Source organism: Neopelma chrysocephalum, unplaced genomic scaffold (genome assembly GCF_003984885.1).
Source record: "Neopelma chrysocephalum unplaced genomic scaffold, ASM398488v2 Primary Assembly neopelma1_64, whole genome shotgun sequence".
Lineage (NCBI taxonomy): Eukaryota > Metazoa > Chordata > Aves > Passeriformes > Pipridae > Neopelma > Neopelma chrysocephalum.
Window position 1 is genome coordinate 6,357,275 of NW_020897721.1, and position 15,045 is coordinate 6,372,319.

Sequence of the window (15,045 nt, forward strand, 5' to 3'; positions counted from 1 at the left end):
ACAGTTGTGGTAAATCAGCGGGGGTTGGCTGCTTATTACATGGTTTCTTTTATATCCTAAATGCTTAATACATGGTTTCTTTTATATCCTGGATATAAACGTAGTAAATACTTAGTACTTGGCTAATTCCTGAACTAGTGAGTACTCCAGTGAAAACAGGGCGATTCCACTGAGGTGAGCGTAGTTTGGAGCACAGCTGTCTCCTGTCAGGTGAACATCTTAACTTCGCTAATTCCTGGGGGAAGGTGGAGAACGCCCCCGCTGAGGCTGCAGGGTCGGAACACGGGCAGGGCTCGGCCCGGGGCTCACCCTGAGGGTCGGCCGGGCTTTGTGGCTGCGGGTGTTGCGGGGCCTGGCGGGGAGGGCTCGGCCTGGGGCTCACCCTGAGGGTCGGGCGGGCTCCGCGGGACGGGGCTGTTGCGGGGCCGGGAGGGCTCGGCCCAGGGCTCAGTCGGGCTCCGCGGCCGCGGGTGTTGGGGTGCCTGGTGAGGAGGGCTCGGCCCGGGGCTCACCCTCAGGCTGGGCCGGGCTCCGCGGGCCGGGTCCGTGTCGGGGCGGGGCCGCACCTGTCGGCCGCGATGGCCGCGGGCCGGGGCGGTGCCGCGCCGGGGGCAGAGTCCAGCTCGGGCAGCAGCGGCGGCGGCGGCAGCGGCAGCAGCGCGGAAGATGCCGCTGGGGCTGCGGAGCAAGAAGAAGGACAAGTCCAAGGAGACCTCCAAGCTGGTGGAGAGCGAGGCGGCGCCGCCGGCCCCAGCCCCGTCCCCCGCGGCGGCCCCGGCCCCGTCGCGGCTGCATTTCCACACGCAGCTGGCGCACGGCAGCCCCACGGGCCGCGTGGAGGGCTTCGGCAGCGCCCGGGAGCTGTACGGCAAGATCGGCCAGGCCTTCGGCATCGACCCCCGGCAGGTACGGCCGCTGCTGCACCCGGGCATCTTTGGCTGCTTCGCGTTTTCTGCGAGAGAAAACGTTCCCTTTGCTGTTCCGAGTTACCGCTCGGGAAAAGACACAGATGGAAACATCAGTGGTCCTCCTGACCGAAGGGTCTGCGGTGTCTCGGTAACCCTGTGACAGCTCCTGGGCAAGGAAAGGGGCAGTGGATCCCTGCGGGTAAATACCCAGAATGAAGGCAAAAGGGAGGGGGGTATAAATGCCCTAAATCTCACTGCATTTTAAAACTTCACCTGAATGTGATGTTTAGAAAGTTTTCTGCTTTATCAGGTATATAATTATCAGGTAATTATTTTTAACCTCACTGTTCAAGTGAGGTTCACAGAATCATAGAATCAGCCAGGTTGGAAAAGACTTCTGAGATCATCAAGTCTGAGTTGAGTCTGTAACAAACTTTGAGTTTGAGTCTGTAACAAACTCTATTTTTTTTTGAGTCTGTAACAAACTCTTTTTTTTTTTTTAACTCTGCTGCCTTTTTGATCTTTTTTTTTTTTTCCTGAACCATGTTCTAAACATTTGTTTGGATAACGATTCATTTGTGTTTGTAAATGCATTGTTTTATCTTAGTTAAAAGGTAGTGGCCCTATCAAGTTCTTCCTATGTGGTTCTGTGAACTTTGACCTCTGAGTGGGAAACTGAAACAAAGTGCTAACATTTCATTATGCCTGCGTGTGGCTGTACAGCTTTACTCCTTCCCTTCTTTGTTACTGACATTTTTAAAAGTTGTCAGGTTCTGAGAGTTTGCTGTGGCCTGAGGTAGTAGCATTTCAAACAGTAAGTTGTAAAGGAAAAGTGGCAGTACCAGTGGGTACAGTTTAACCAGTCGCTGTTGCATTAAGTAATTAAGAGGTACCAGTGCCATTGCCAGGCAATGCACCTATTTTCCAGATCCTCCCAGCTGCTTTCTGACCTTCTGCTACTTCGTTTTCTTTCCATACTGAGTTGCTGTTCCCCTTTTGTTCTGTTCCATCTCAGACCTTTTACTCTCCAGTTCTCCTAATTGCCAGATTGTCTTCTGTTTTAGTTTTCTTCCTTTTGCTGTTGAAATTTCGGCTCCACTGACTGGAGAAAGAACAGTGTTCATTCACAAGGAAACTTAATTTTGTATGAATGGTGCTCTCCTGTTTCTCCTGCTAAATGTATAATCTGACACCCTCAAAGGTTTTAGAGGAAGCACCACATGTTTCATGGGCATGTATTGCCAGCCTTGTGCCAAACTAGAGAAGTTTCCTATTTCTTTTTCCTCTCAACTGTTCCATTGCTATGTGTGGCTTTTTGGGTCTTTTTGTTGTGGTTTGTTTGTTTGTTTTGTTTTGTTTCAATGTGGTTTCTGGTAGAAATTGATGGAGAGTTATTTCTGGAGGCACTGAGCTTTAAATCTTTCACTCTATAAATTCAGTTGGCTTTAAGAAACTAAGTTGTACGAGATGCAAATCATGATCAAAAATATTTCCTGTTGTAAAGGTGGCGCAGCAGAGTGAAGAACCTAGGCCAGAGGGTCTTGCAACAGAGATTTGGATGGACAAGATAAAATAGAATAGATCAGTGAACAGCAAGAACTGCCGTGGAATGTGAATTTATTAGAATTCATTTTAAATGGTATTTTCTGTTAGTTCAAGTTGCTTTTGGACAGAGAGTCTGGTGTAAAGAATAATGCCAGAAGCTACATCTCATCAAAATGACAGACACTGAGGTGCTCAGATGCTGTTTGTAGGTGTTCCCTGTGCAGGACAGGTTCTGTGACCTCCCTGTGCTGGAGCCTGTGGGCAGTGTGATACCCCACTGCCTTTGGAAACAGGCACTATCACAGGGATCTCTGCCTGGGAGTGCCTTTGGAAACAGGCACTATCACAGGGATCTCTGCCTGGGAGGGACCCAGGTGGAAAATAGTGGGGGGGAAGGGAGGGCAGAGCTCCGTGTGGAGAGCATTCAGAGAACTTTAGCAGAAGTGAATACATTTAATATGATCTGTGAGTTCAGTGGAGTGTAGGCAAGGCTGTGCATTCTTGGATAAATTCCTGCCTGAGTGTTTTAATAGGATTGAGAATGAGCTACACTTGTAATCTGTCACTTCTCCTTTTGCCTTCGCGTGGTTACAGCACCTCGTTCCCTCTTTGGATCACATCTCCCAGGACCAGCTGAGTTCAGCTTCTGCTGGAGAATCCTTTCCAGGTTCTGTGATTGACTGCCAACGGTGACAGAGAGAAGTTTATATAAAACACAGTTTTTGTTGCACAGACACTGACAGAAACTTCTGTGCAGACCTGGATCATGAGCAGGGTGGGATGGGGACAGGACAAGACAGGGGATGCTTCAAAGGGGTTGCTGCTTCACTCCTGTGATGTTTGTTGGGTGGCTCTGGAGGAGTGAGACATAACAGCAGCTTTCTGAGGCTTTTCCTGTACTCATCCTTTCTTGTCTAGGTATTTTATTCTTCATCCACCTTCCTAGGTGAATATATCTCAGTTACCCCTCTTGAATCTGATATTTAGCCTGCCTTTCTGACTTTTACTGTGACCAGCATTTCTTCTTTTCCTGGTGCAACATTAATGTTCTTTCCGCAGGGAGGAGGAGGAGTGGATGTGGTTTCTAGCAATGGATTACCTCTATCATTGTTTGAGGTAGATCACGTTCTTCCTGTCTTTTAAATTAATTGCTTCAACAGGCTTTCAACAAGCAAGCACAGATTTTAAAATATATATGGATAGATGAAATTCTTAACTAAGTACACCTGTATGTTTCTGTTCGCATGAGTAATAAAAGTATTTCCTTTTTTCTATGGAGGATGAAGTAGGAAAAGCAGTTGGAAAAAGTATTTATCTGTAGTCTTGGCCACTTAGGATTACCATCCACTGTGACTATTGGGAAATGTAACAGGGAATGTTCCCTGTAAGGGTGAAAGTGCTGAGTGCAGCCTGTATGATAAATAATCAGCACTGACTGAAGGACAATGTGGGTCTGTTGAAGCATTTGGTGGTGGTGTGCTCCTGTGAGAGCACATGGCAGGGCTTTAAAGCACTCAAAGTAGCTAATCAGGCACTGAGAACGTGGATATTAAAGCCCAGCTGTAGCAAGGCTGTTTCTTGATCAGATGAGGAGGGAATGGTAAACCACAGGAGCTATATGGATTTTTGGGTTGTGTGCTCCTAATTGGTGCTGCTGATGATTTTGTGTGCTTGGAAAGGTGAGGTGTGGTGGGGCTGCTGAGGTGAGCTGGATGCTCAGTGGGTGTCTCTCTCAAGAGCCAGTGGAGGTTGGGGTTTCTTTCACAGTGGAAGGAATTTTGCTTCAGAGGGGAATACAGGAAAAGAGAGCCCTGGCAGCTGTAAGGGCAGAAATGCAGCTCCCTCTGTCTCTTCCAATAATAAGAGGCAGCTCCTGAGCTTATGTGTGGGCTGCTGTTCCACAGGCCTTGCCTCCTCTTGCTGAACAGTCAAGTACACGGTGAGGCTGTGCCACATTCAACTTTCTTGGAAGTGTTTGACTTAAACCTGTTCAATTTAAACTTTTATGGAAGGCTGCTGACCAACAAGCCACTGCTGAAACTTGGGTTTCTGAACAAAACTGCCCTTATAACAAGAAAGAAATCTAAAGTGTGTTTTAGAGAAAAGGGTCAGCTTGTGAAATCTTTATCCTCATCACCACAGTGTTGGAAGTTTTATTGTATCTGCTTATCCCTTGAAACAAATTGTGCTGACAATCTCGCCTACAGGTTGAATGCTTTTATGAGCAAACAACACTCCCTACAAACCACCTCCTCCCAGCCCTGTGGCAGCAATTGTTTGCTTGCTGTTTCCCTAAGCAGTGCTTAAATGTCACTTAAATGTATTAGGTGTGATGCTTGCTGTGCTAGTGGTGTCTTTTTCAAATAGTTTAACTGAAAGTATTTGAAATATGAGTATGGAAATAATGGTATGGAAGAACTCTAATACATGTGTGCTCTGGGTTTAAAAAAAACCCAAACTGAGTGGTTATTTTATAAAACTTTGAATGTATTTGGGGAGGCAAAGTTGCATGCCTGATGCAGTACCAAAAGCACAGTAGAACTTGGAGGAGTTGGTGTCAGTGGGTGTTACATCTTGCTCAGAATTAGATTCCCCATTTCCCTACCTCTTAAACAGAGAAAGAGATTATGATCTCTTCTGTAAAGCCATCTGAGATCTCAAGGTGTAGGCTTAATAGGGAAGATGAGAACATAATAAATATATAGGATATGCAGTGTGGTGCTGCATATATACTTTATATAACACATCATGTAACCCTCTCTTTCTGAGCTAATACAGTTTCTTTATATAACACACAGTGTAACCCTGGTTTTTAATGGCTAATGTGGTCTCTTCCAATTGAAAATACTGATGCAGGAAATAATCCATTTTATAATCTATTTTATAAGGTTGTGCATAAGCCCCCAGGCCCTGTCAGTGAATGGAATTTCCTTGTTCTGTGTGCTGCACAAGATAACTCTGGGTGAAGGAGGTATCCTAGATACTTTGGGACTGATGTAACAGCTCTGATTTATAATATCTTGCTAAAGTTGGCATGAAATATCACAGCACTGGTATGCTGAGTTAAAGATCAAATGCATAAGAAGGTTTAGGGTAAGGAGAGGAAAGACTTAACAATGAAAATTGCACATTGAATTTTTTCTTGCATCATTTTTGGATAAGAAAATTACTATTAAAATGTGCCAAAATTTGAATGAGTGGAAGCTGTTGATTAAGTGTTTAAGTATATAATCTGTTATTAGGTACCAGTATTAAACTTATGTAAATTCCACCAAAAATATAATTTTTTAATTCACAGGTCTCTGTTGTGTACGAATAAAGCTGTGCTGTAGCTGGTAGATGGTGTAATGGTATATTATCCTGGTTAGATACATCTTTAGTACATTACTCTTTGCATGTATTTGTTCTAAGGAAAAGCAGTTGTTCACCAAAGAGGATGAAGAATGATTTAAGTTTTATTTTTGACCGGCTGATGCTCTCTCAGCCTTGTGGCCAGCACAGAACTGACTCACAAAAAATTCTGCAGACTTATAGGCTGTAGTAGGAATGCCATCCAGATGAAAGTCTAAAAAGAGAAGCTCTGGATCGAGTTTCTAAATATCACATTTCTGCTCTGTTGCCAATTTTATCTATTCAAAGGTGTGACAGTATTTACTAGATGATTGTCTGTTTGACAAGGTCAGATGAAGGATGCTAATGTCTAAAATGTAAAGACAGTGCTCGTTGTTCATTGTAAGAACAGGGAGCAAAGAACTGAGTTGCCATTTTAAATTGGCAAAGTTATGTAGCTTGAGGGAGAAAATGTGTGTGTGAACTTGATATTGTCTGTTCCAATTGAATTCTTTTTTAAAAAAAGCTTATGCTGAGAGATTATTCTTATTTATAAAATAGAATGTACTTAAAACTAGGTTCAGTTCTCTAGGTGTTGTTACTGCTTCGCTATTGTTTGACTGAAAAACATTGCATTACCTAAGCAAATAAAACTAATGTGTGTTAGGGGTGTGCTGTTACGACTTTCATTGTTAAATAAGGTGTTAGATTGCAGTGGATGGATTAGATGAGATAAGCAAGTAGCCTTTGAAGCGAGGCTGTTTGGTGGGGGGTTTTTTTGTTTGTTTTGTTTTTAAAAACGACTGAGCAAGACCTCCCTACCAGAAACACCATCTCTCTACTAAACTTTCAGTTTTTAGAACCAAACTCCCCATATTATAGAATCTTAAGTTCTAGAAAGCTCCGGGAACTTAAATTCTCTCAGTGAAATACATGAGTAAAAAGTATCCACCCCTCATTTGACCTGGAATCAATTTAAACAGGTTGGTGACTTTCATTTTGATTTTTTCTGCTGTCATCCAGGGATGCCACAAGGAAAGAAAAGACATTTGAAGTGTTCTGAAGTGTGGAAAAACCTGTGTCTTTTATGAGGATAGTGAGGGAAGCTGGGAAGGCAAGAGACCCTCCCTCTCCAGCAAAGCACAGCAGGGTTCAGCAGGCCATGAGCCCAGGTCTGTGCCTGGGTTTTTGGGCAGCTCACTGTTCCCCAGGGCCTGCCACATGAGTGGTGGCACAGATGAAGGACACAGGGTGACATCCTGCTGCTGTTTTTCTTCAATGCTAGGCTGGCTTCCCACTGTGTGCTCCTTTTAATGTGCTGGCACCACTTTTTCCGCTTCCTAATTTGGGGCTGGAGCGGACGCTGGAGCGGGGGGGGGGTCCAAGGTGCACTCTGAAGGAGAATAACATCCAGCAGATACAGGCAGGGAGTGGAAAAGTATCTGCCCTTATCTGTTGTTCTGTCAGATCCCTGTTCTGGCAGCAGAGCCTTTGTGGGATGGTTTGCTACTGTGCTGGAGGGACAAATGGAGTGGCAAGACTCCTCCTCTTCCTCTACTTCCAGTTGCATGTAAATGATGATCTTTGGGGGTACTCTTTGCCTTGGTCAAGTAGGTTTTAGGGATTCTCCAGGTTTCTCTTGGAGCACAGAGTTTCTCTGGTTTGGCTGCTGTGCAGGAGGAGCTGTGGAATCCCTTGGCCCTCACTCCTCTCCCACTCCAGCTTGGAAAGGCATTGGGCAGGTGTAGTTACTCGAGCTGTGAGGGGGATGCTGGGTTTGGGTTTTTCTGATTTGGCTGGGTTGTTCAGGGCAGCCTATAGGAGCAGAAAGCCCAAAGCCTGCCTGGAATGGCCAAATTCCTTCATGCAGCACCATGGTGGGCAAAAGCATCACCTCTGTCCCTGAGCAGTACAGCTGGATTGCTCTCATCCTGCCCGTGCCCAGGACAGTCAGCCTCCCTGTTGAAGAACTACCATAAATGTAGGGAGAAAAAGAAGTGCCTGGTACCCAGTGCTGAGGGGAAATCCCTCAGAGAAGCTGATTTATAAGGAAGAAATTTGCCCTTTTTATTAAGCCTTACTTTTACTAAGCTGGGACAGGGATGACCCCAAGTCATGCTAGAGGGAGGGTGTGAACTAAGGAAACCCATTGGAGACAACGTGCTCTGAGCTCATTGGGGAACACATGGAGCAATACAAAACATTTCATGCTCTCTCACGACCGTTTGGTTTTGATAAGCTCTTTTTTCCCTCCATTAAACTTCTTCTAAGCTATCTTGTTTTAAGTAGTCCCTAGTGATCTTTGAATCCTGTGGGTTCTGTCATGTCATGTGTGGAGCCTGTCACCTCTCCTGGGACAGCTGGAGAAGGAGAGGGATCCTCCTTTCACCTGTGGATCTGTCAGAGGCCAGCACCATGCTCTCATTTTATCTTCCTATCAAGCTCATCAAACCTAATATGCTGTTAATGTGTTTGCTTTCCTCCTGCACAGATCATGTTTTGCACTTTGAACACGTATAAAGTCGACATGGACAAGCTCTTAGGTGCACAAATTGGCCTTGAAGATTTCATATTTGCCCACGTGAAGGGACAGCGAAAAGAAGTGGAAATTCTTAAAACTGAGGATTTGCTGGGACTTACTATTACAGACAATGGGATTGGCTGTGCATTTATAAAGGTAGGCTGAATTACCAGTGAAATACTTTGCTCTGTAGAAGCTTCTGTTACTATAAAAGGGTGATTATTGGTTTAATGATCCTTCAGAACTATAAACTCTTTTATTATCATAAATATGGTAAGTAAAGAATAAAGTTGCTTTTCTTTAGGTGCATCATTCAAGATTAGCTCAGCTATTTCTGTGCAGCCTGTCATTCAAAATTAGTTCACTTGTTCATTGCTTCTGTAATGTGTATCAGCTTTACAATGTGACCATTGTGTTTCCCGACCTACCCTGAGGTGGTGGGTGTTAGATCCTGCTTGCATCTGCCCCCTCCTATTTTAAAGTGATTTCCTGATGTCATTGATTAGGTGCTTATAGAACTTCTGTCGCTCATGTGATAATGAGATCATGTTCTTTCAGTCTTTGCCTGTTCACAGGGCAGAAGCCTTTGTGCTCTGCTGGAACAGAGGCAAGTGTAGTGCTTTTTCAGCTTTCCAGTATTGTTGCCTTAGGTAGTGTGAATTAAAAGGATATGAATTAACACAATTTACCGCAATTAACTTGAGTAGCAACTACGGGCAGTAACATGCACAATATATTAATCATAGTTGCTTCCCTTCTCCTCTTCTGGAGGACCTACAGACAGTGTGTTTTGAGGCAAGTAGAGGCTGAGGAAATGATGCTGCCCTTCTTGCTAGACCAGGTATTAGGAACCTTAATCACATTTTCTGCCTTTTTTAGATTCTTTGCTCTAATCTGCTCCAATTATCTGCTATTAGTGAGGCATTGGCAATTATCTTGGGTCACTGCTGTCCCAATTGCTGTTCTCATTGCTGTTGTAAACAGAGCTTGTATTTTCTGTTCATTCCTTCACTGCCGTGGATATAAAACAAGACACGACTTAGAAATCGCTTCGCTCGTCGTCATGGTGGAAAAATTTGATCCTGTTTGAGAAAGTCAAGATGCAGTGGAGGTTTCAGTGAGCATTTTGGTAAAACCACAGCCTCATTTTTATGTTTAAAGACACAGAAGTGTGAATTTCTAGGGATGGCATCCACACAGCCTATACCATTCAGTCGTGCTGCTGCTTGTGTGGCATTTTAAAAGGAGGCATTGACAGCAGTGCTTGGCACTCAGCACTCACGTGTGCAGCACTATGCAGTGAAACCCTCTCTGTGCTTGCTTGGTAACACAGGGAGAGAGAACAGCCAGCACACAGAATACTGCAGAATTGGAGCAGACTGGAAAACCCTCACCACATTAGCAAGGCAAGCTGTAATTTCCAGTAAATCGTGTAAAACTTCTCTGAACAAACACGATTTTCCTCGTCCTGGTTTAATAATAAGCATTGTCATGAAAATGGTGTAGTCTTCATGGAAATGCATCGATTTTAGGAAATTTCCAAGAGCTTTGTTGTTGCATATTTAGAGAATGGATCTTTAAAAGCAGCATAGGAAACACATATGCAAAAGTCAAAGCTGCGTCTTTTTTATACTTGGTTGTCCAGGTAAATGACTAAGCAGAGACTAAGCTGTTCCTACTTTAAAGTTTGATAGAACTGTTTTTGTTGGTATACATATATTTTCCTTGAAAATTTACTATGTTCCAATCTTACTTAAAAATTAATATTAAGTTTACTGATTGGTGGGTTGTTGAAAGCCGTTATGGGCTGTAGTAATTTTATTGCATTTTGAACAACAGGGTGCTTTCTATGTTTGAGGTATAACCCAGCCAGTTTCAAACCTGACACTCTGAACTGCAGGTTCTTTTCCTATGAAAAGTTTCTCTTCCTGTGAAATCTAATGTTGTTTTGCCATGCCAAGAACAAAACTTGGTGTCATTCTACTTTCACAAATTTGGTTTTGGGGTACACGGCCAGGTGGGAAGAAGTATTGTGGAATCAAATTAACATTCAAAGAATAGCAGTAGAACTTGAAGTATGACTGAGAGGTGTATAAGGAGACATTATCAAATGGGGTAGACATTACATAGGAAATGTAGATCCTCATAGCTTTGCACTGGACTGTAGAGCACTTGAAATATAGGCCTACCAGTTGCATCTTAACTGGTGTGACAAGGTAGCTCTGCTGTCTCAGGTCACTTGGAGTGATGATAAAAACTAAGTCATAGAGAAAAAAATGTTTGATATGACACAAATAACAGCCAGTGAATATTGCTGGAACAGTTTTAGCGTTGGGATCCAAGGAAAGAAGAGCAGCTAAATGGAGTTCACATAGACTAAGCATTAACTGAAGTTTGGTGGGCACCCTTTTGAATCCTGGTAATTCTGGTCACAGAAATGCATTTGGCGCCTGGTTTCTGGCGTGTGTGCGACACCCATCTCTTCGTTCACCGTGAGGCTTCTGGTTGGTTTTGATCTCATCATCATCATGGCCAGGCTTCACAAAGATTTGGGAAGGGCTCTACCCACGTTTGTTTCAAGCATGCTAGTGGCTAAAGAGGCCAATACGAGACAGGCACGTCCGGTTGCAAAAGGCACAGCAGAAAGACTCCTTAGGTGGTATATTCTGCAAGACATGATTCTTTCTGTGTTGTCTTTTCTCCTCAAGGGTGATCCTGGTGTGTTCTCAAAGGCATCAGCAGCGTTAGAGATGGTGTGTCTCCAGGCCTCCCCATTGGAGGCCAGAGTAGACCAGTTCTGTTGGTCAATGTGGCCAAGGCTGAGATGTTGTTTCAGGGAGTCCTTGTATCTTCTCTTCGGGGCTCCTCTCTTGCGGCAGCCGGTGGCAAGTTCCCCATAAAGCAGGATCTTAGGGAGGGGGTGGTTGGTCCTTCATCCTGGAGACGTGCCCTGCCCATCGCAGCTGTGTTCTCAGCAACATGGCCTCAATACTTGTGACTGCTGCTTGTTCTAGAACAGATGTATTGGTCACATAATCTGCCCAGTGGATGTTTAGGATTGTACAGAGGCAGCGTTGATGGAAGCGTTCTAGGAGACGCAGGTGGTTTACAACACACAAGTTTGGTTTTGATTCAGATTAAAGAAAAAAGTGCTGGAAAGAGTTAAACTCAGCCTGAAGCTTCAAACTGTGGCAGTGTATGATAGCAGCACTCTCACACTTCCCACTGCCTCTCAGATGGAGGCTCATGTGTGGGCTCACACACGTGGAGTGGGAGCAGCTTTGGGGATGGTTACGCAGCTGGGCCGGGTGTCACTGCAGTAGGTGGCAAATATGTTTGTGTGCTTTGCCTCCCTGTTACCTCACTCAAACTCAGCCTGAACAACGTCAGGCTTTGTTGAAAAGATTGTTATTCAGGAACACATTCAAATGAAATTTGTATCTCTGCTAAATATAAGATATTCTACTGTGTCACAGCTTTTCTGTTAAATAGCCACAGAATAATGGCTTATGTGATGTATGCACATCAAATACGACAGTACGGAACAACAATAAACAATCACTGAAATTTTAAGTGTGATAAATTATTTTAAAGATTTTTTTTCTCCCTCACTTGTTACATTCCACTTCACAAAACCTATAAATACTGACTTCTGTTATGACCTTTAGACCGTGTGTGTTTTCCATGAGGTGGCACTTAGAAGATTTTCTTATTCTTTATTATTTCAGAGGAAATCCTTTGATAAACAGCTGTATAGCTTGATGGGGAAAATGGTAGTTTTACCACTAGATGTGGATCTTATTGAGATTGACCCTTTATAGTATGTAATTTTTACTATATAACACACATATTTCATGTCCTTGGACCATACTTGAAAAGAGAAAAATTGTGTTTCTATGCTTGTCAAGCTATTAAATCAAAATAAAACAAAAAAAATGACTAAATGTTCACATTAGTGACATGTCTTGTTCAGTTTTAAAGCACAAAAGATATTAGCTTATTCAGAACCCTTAATTTCTGAAGTATAGCTGCATTCTTTTTTTTCTGCTGATTTTTTTATTCAACGCTTATTAAAATACTTAGTTTGAAAAATAATGCTTTTCAAAATACGTTTTATGAAAATCTTACAGACAAAACACACCGCTGGAATAACAAGCTCAGTGCTACTGATGTTGTTCACTGACATTCTCGAAACTTTGTGGTGTCACCTCTGAAAAGGTGTCACCTTTTAAAGGAACGTCCCTAATTCTGTTTTGTTTTTCTTTTTAAATCCTAGAAAATCAAAGAAGGCAGCCTTATGGACCAAACCAAAACTGTCTGCGTGGGTGACCACATAGAGACTATAAATGGGAAGAACGTGTCGGATTGTCGGCATTACGAAGTCGCCAAAATGCTGAAAGATCTGCAGAAAGGTCAGATGTTCAAGCTGGAGTTGATAGAGCCTTTGAAAGCATTTGGTGAGTGCCCTTTTTCACTGGATAGCAAAGGCCCACGTTAGTTTGCATTGTAAGTTTGTTTTCAGAATGTGCCCCTAAGGTACCGTAGCTGCTACGTTATTTTTTTAGCTGTGCATTCATTTTTTTTCTTTGAAGTGGAAAATTTAGGAATGGTTCTTCTTCCATGTTGCTTTCTCCAGCAATCATCCTCGTGAGGGTTTAGTCTCAGTCTCTTTTGCCATTACATGATGTTGCAAAACAAGTGCAGGAATTGTGTCACAGCTACATTTTTAAAGCCTGGATCACTTCACTAATGTGCTGACCCTCGAAACTCCTCTTTCCCTCTGTTGATACATATTCCCTGTTGAACTGTGTGTCAGACTTTTCCAGGCTGCAGGAAACACTGGAATTCCCCAGAGCACCTCCTTTGCTGCCTCTCTGCCTGTCTGCTCTCCCTCTCCCCAGTTTTTTTTGTGGATCTCTAATCATACAGCAGGTATACTCAGAATTAGAAAGAAGCAACATGGCAAAGCTCTGTCTCTACTTGCCACCTGCATGTTATACTTAAATGTAAGAGGAATGCATATCTACTGTGAATTCTTATGTATATTAATTCTATCAGTGTGGTAAATAAGCAAACAAAAAAACCCACAGTATATTTAACTCAGGGAATCAAAACAGAGATCGAGTTGTCATTTTTATCATCTCAGTTTTTTTATATCCCTTCAAATTTTGTAGCATTTTCCTGTAATAAGAACTTCAAAATAGTGCTAAATCATAAGTTTATATGAGGCCTTTTGCACAGCTGCAATAATGGGGAATTCAAAATCGCCGTCTTCCCTACAGCAGCCAAAGTTTTAAATGTTTATTTTTCAAATCTTCTTTTATGTGTTAATAGTTTACAGCTAATGTCATACACCACTCTTGACACTTGGTGTCAGAATAGCAGCAGAAATTGAAAATGTGAGAAATGCAATGACTTCTTTCTGCTGCTGGTGCTTCTGTGAAGAATGAGGGTTATGAGTTTATATCTAATGCTTTTGGATATCAGTTGATACTCCTGTTAAGTAAATGTGTATGTTATACATTATGCTAAAGTAGAATTACATATGTATTCTATTGCAATTAGTAACACAGCAATACCCTGTTTTAATATGGGCCTATAATTTGTATTCAATACTGAAAGTGTTCCACAGTCTGTTTGTAAAGGCTGGGGTAAATCAGCATTTGATTGATGACTTCAGCCATTATTTAATAGTATTTACTTCAATCAGGTGATTAAGAGATGTGATGTAGAGAAGGAGACCTGCTAATGTCATGGCAATACCTTTGATCTGACATTGAATTAAGAGGCAATCAGAGCTTTGTGGGCAGGTTTTTGGAAGGTGCATGTCACTTTTTTACCCTACAGAAATGAATTTGCACATTGCAGTAGGTTGGAACATCCTGCCTCCAGCCTGAGGTGCAGTTGGGCTTTAGGCACAAATTTATTCAAGACAGTGTTTAAGCTGCAGCTGCTGAGAATAGCCCCAGAGGAGATGAGGAACAAGATCCAGGTCCTGCTGGACAAGCAGGTGCTGAATTCCTGTTGGTTTCCCCCGTGTGACTGCTGGGAATCAAATTGTCAGCTCAGCTCAGCTCAGACCTGCCTTGTGGGGGTGTTTGCAGCAGTGAAAGATGGGAATGTTGCAATGCTAAACCTGCCATGGAAAGACCAGAATAAATCAGCAGTTGGCTGGTGACTTGCAGCTATTTTCTAATATTAAGGAATAAATACACTTTTAAATAAAATTACACAAGGTGCATGTATTGAGGTACATGCCATAGGCCTGCTTGGATACACTGGTCAGTGGAAGTCCTGGCTTCAGTGAGGTCGAGCAGATATTGGAGTTTGAAGACCAGAAACTGTCAGCAAAGCTATACTTAGAATATAGTTAATTTATAATTTTTACATGCTTCCAGATCTCGATTAGAATAAGAAGTGAAGATAATGTAATAACCAAAGCAAGTACATCATATTCTGATGTACTATATATTTAATTTTGCTTGGTATTGTTTTATTTTTGTTGTTTGTTTTGCCTTTAGAAAAGCTGGAACCGAGGTCCAAAGGTGGAGGAGCTCTGCCAGAGGCTAAAATCTCCAAAGGGAGAGAAACACTTCGCCTGAGAAGCAAAGGCTCTGCTACTGTGGAGGAGATGGTATGGTCATCTTGGGGCCCCTCAGTGGTTCAGTTGTCTGGCACCTGATTTGTTCTTCCCCAAGGTAGGAAGGAAAAATCTGGATGTTACCAGGTAGGAAGGAAAAA

At 43.0% G+C, this 15,045-nt stretch overlaps 1 protein-coding gene across 1 annotated transcript in view; it reads left to right on the top strand.

The window, feature by feature from the left end:
• The first annotated feature begins 631 nt into the window (after positions 1-631).
• The window catches only part of GIPC2 (GIPC PDZ domain containing family member 2), a 21,948-nt gene continuing 7,534 nt past the window's right edge, over positions 632-15,045 (top strand). Inside the window, exons 1-4 of the mRNA XM_027683227.1 lie at positions 632-906; positions 8,275-8,460; positions 12,581-12,761; positions 14,826-14,938. Of these exons, the coding sequence (XP_027539028.1) occupies positions 667-906; positions 8,275-8,460; positions 12,581-12,761; positions 14,826-14,938 (720 nt within the window). The 5' untranslated portion in view covers positions 632-666. The remainder of the gene's footprint in view (positions 907-8,274; positions 8,461-12,580; positions 12,762-14,825; positions 14,939-15,045) is intronic.